General features: G+C 28.3%; 1 protein-coding gene across 1 annotated transcript in view; it reads right to left on the reverse strand.

Moving 5' to 3' along the window:
- LOC115234268 (piwi-like protein Siwi) overlaps window positions 1-2,454 on the reverse strand; it is a 13,636-nt gene that overhangs the window by 7,420 nt on the left and 3,762 nt on the right. The window contains exons 3-8 of the mRNA XM_029805215.1: window positions 2,139-2,165; window positions 1,348-1,423; window positions 1,052-1,147; window positions 632-840; window positions 336-521; window positions 62-229 (exon numbers count right to left, since the gene is read on the reverse strand). Coding sequence (XP_029661075.1) covers window positions 62-229; window positions 336-521; window positions 632-840; window positions 1,052-1,147; window positions 1,348-1,423; window positions 2,139-2,165 — 762 coding nt within the window. The remainder of the gene's footprint in view (window positions 1-61; window positions 230-335; window positions 522-631; window positions 841-1,051; window positions 1,148-1,347; window positions 1,424-2,138; window positions 2,166-2,454) is intronic.

Consider the following 2,454-nt stretch of genomic DNA (forward strand, 5'->3'; position numbering starts at 1 on the left):
TATATGAAATAAAATATGAAAATGTAAAGCATACAAATATAAGTTTTGATGGTTATCCTACCCTGTAATCCTGACCACGTCTGTAGCAATCACTTAATATATCTAACAAAGTTTCTTGTCGCATTACTTTATGTGTTATTTCGGCGCACATTAGAATGTCGCGCTCATATTGTCTGATGGATGTAATGTAGCCAGGCCACAATTCCAGTCTAAATTGATGTATGGCAACCTATAACATATACACAAATATCATTATCTATATAATATATAAAAATTATTATTAAAATTTCTGAGTTTAATAAAATGTCAATATATCCGTATAAATTTTTATTAACCTTGTTACGAGCATCGTAATAATCACGGCCAACCAGTTGCAATTTTAAATGCTCTAAGCATTTTCTCATTATTATATTAAAAAATTGTATATAGTGCGGATCATCCCGCATCATGTCCCCAACTAGACGTATAATAATTTTAACAGGTGTATCGTCGGATTGTCTAGTTGATACCAGTTCCACTTTCTAAAATTTTCGTATTTATTTATAAGAAACATATTTATAAAAACGTTTAAATGGTATATTTTAATTATACAAACAGTAATATGAAATATATATTGATATATAATACTTACATCTGGTAAACGGCAGCTTGTATACAAGATTGTACCATCAAAGATATATACACCAACCCTTTCTTTATGAAGTCTAAGCAAACCTTTTCGAATATATGTACGAGTTTCTTCTGGTTCGAAATCAACTCGATATTTATAAAGGCACCAATCAGGTACTGTAGGCACTTTAAAGTGATTAGTTTGCAATACTATATGTTTTCCAGACGTTCCTATAAATTAATAGAAATAAAAAATTAAATATTACAAAAGTATAATATAAATATTAGCCACTTCTTATATATAATAAATTTACACACACATATATATATATAAGCTTATTAACATTGTAAACAAAATTAAAAATTGATTCTTCAATATACAATTAGTGTAAATTGTAACAAACTGATAAAAGTTTAACGTTTTAAAAACTCTTATACCAACCTTTTTTAGTTACTAAAGTAGCTGGCCTGGTAACAAAAATAGTTTCCATTTTGCGTCGACCACGTGTTTCTTTTGTCGACGCGACATCTCCACTTTCTATAAACATATAAAAATTTTTTAAAAAGTTCTTTTACACACTAAGTTTAAAAATTCAATTTTGTTTCTTAGATCTTTCACATTTTCAAAGAATTTCTTTGATTTCGTTATTGTTTATTAAAAATGTAAATTTCATTGCTTATCAAATTAAAATAAATTAAGATGAAAGAATATAATAAAAAGATTAAGAAATGAAATACCTGATTTAATTTTTACTGGTTCAATAGATTGTTGTGAATATGTAGAGGTACTTGGATCACCTTTTTGGCTGATATCCTAAAAAAAAAATAAAATAAAATAATAATAATGATGATGATAATGATAATGATAATAATAATAATATATTATATTCACACACAAATTTTTTTCAATTTATTTATGTGTACACTCAAGGGCAGGAATGGTGTCCCTCGACGGTTAAGCGGTGTATATGTATATGACAACCGAAAGCGTCACGCATACACACGGATCGCGTATGTATATGTATCACCTGAAGCGCGAAGATCAAGCAGGGAAGGAGAAAAAAGTGGGAAGCATTCCGATGTTGCATCCTTATCACAAGTCATATGATCGAGAGAGAAAGCAATGCAAGACGTGATGCTAATTAATGGTGTCCTATATCTGTCTCACTCATTCCAATTGAATGCAGGGAGTGCGAGTGAGACAGTTATAGAACACCGCACTGGCTAGACAGCGCGGTGTCCGGCTTTCACCTGTCATACACGTATACATCTAGTCGCCTAGAGACATCATTCCTGCCCTTGAGTGTACATGTGTTAATAATTATAAATTTCTTATTGAAAAGAGTAAACATTAAACATAAAATTCTCAAAATAACATGTTTTTAAAACGTTTCTTCTTCATGCATTATCATACATATCAATATGATATGTTAGAATAGATGTTAAATTTATGTATATATATAATATCAAGTATAAAACAGAATATATTTAAAGTTAAGTTATTCTAATATTGTTAATTACATACTAACCTTTACTACTCCTTTTACTGAATACTCCTGCAAAAAAAAAATCCATATTCAATTAAAAAATGCTACTAAGAAATACTAATAATAATTTTATATATATATATATATATATATATATATTTTTATTAAGCGCTCTCTCTCTCTTATGCGCAATTGCAACATTTGAAATTATTTTCATTTTTCTACTTTTTTGTTTTATAGATGTCGAGGACATAATTAAAGAAATATGAGACAATGCTAACGGAGATAAAGAATTCAATGCGTTATCGAGATATACTAAAGAAAAGTAAATTTTTTTTGATTGTTTAAAACATCTTAC

The sequence above is a fragment of the Formica exsecta genome, unplaced genomic scaffold (genome assembly GCF_003651465.1).
Source record: "Formica exsecta isolate Colony F162 unplaced genomic scaffold, ASM365146v1 scaffold2, whole genome shotgun sequence".
In the NCBI taxonomy this organism is placed as follows: Eukaryota; Metazoa; Arthropoda; class Insecta; order Hymenoptera; family Formicidae; genus Formica; species Formica exsecta.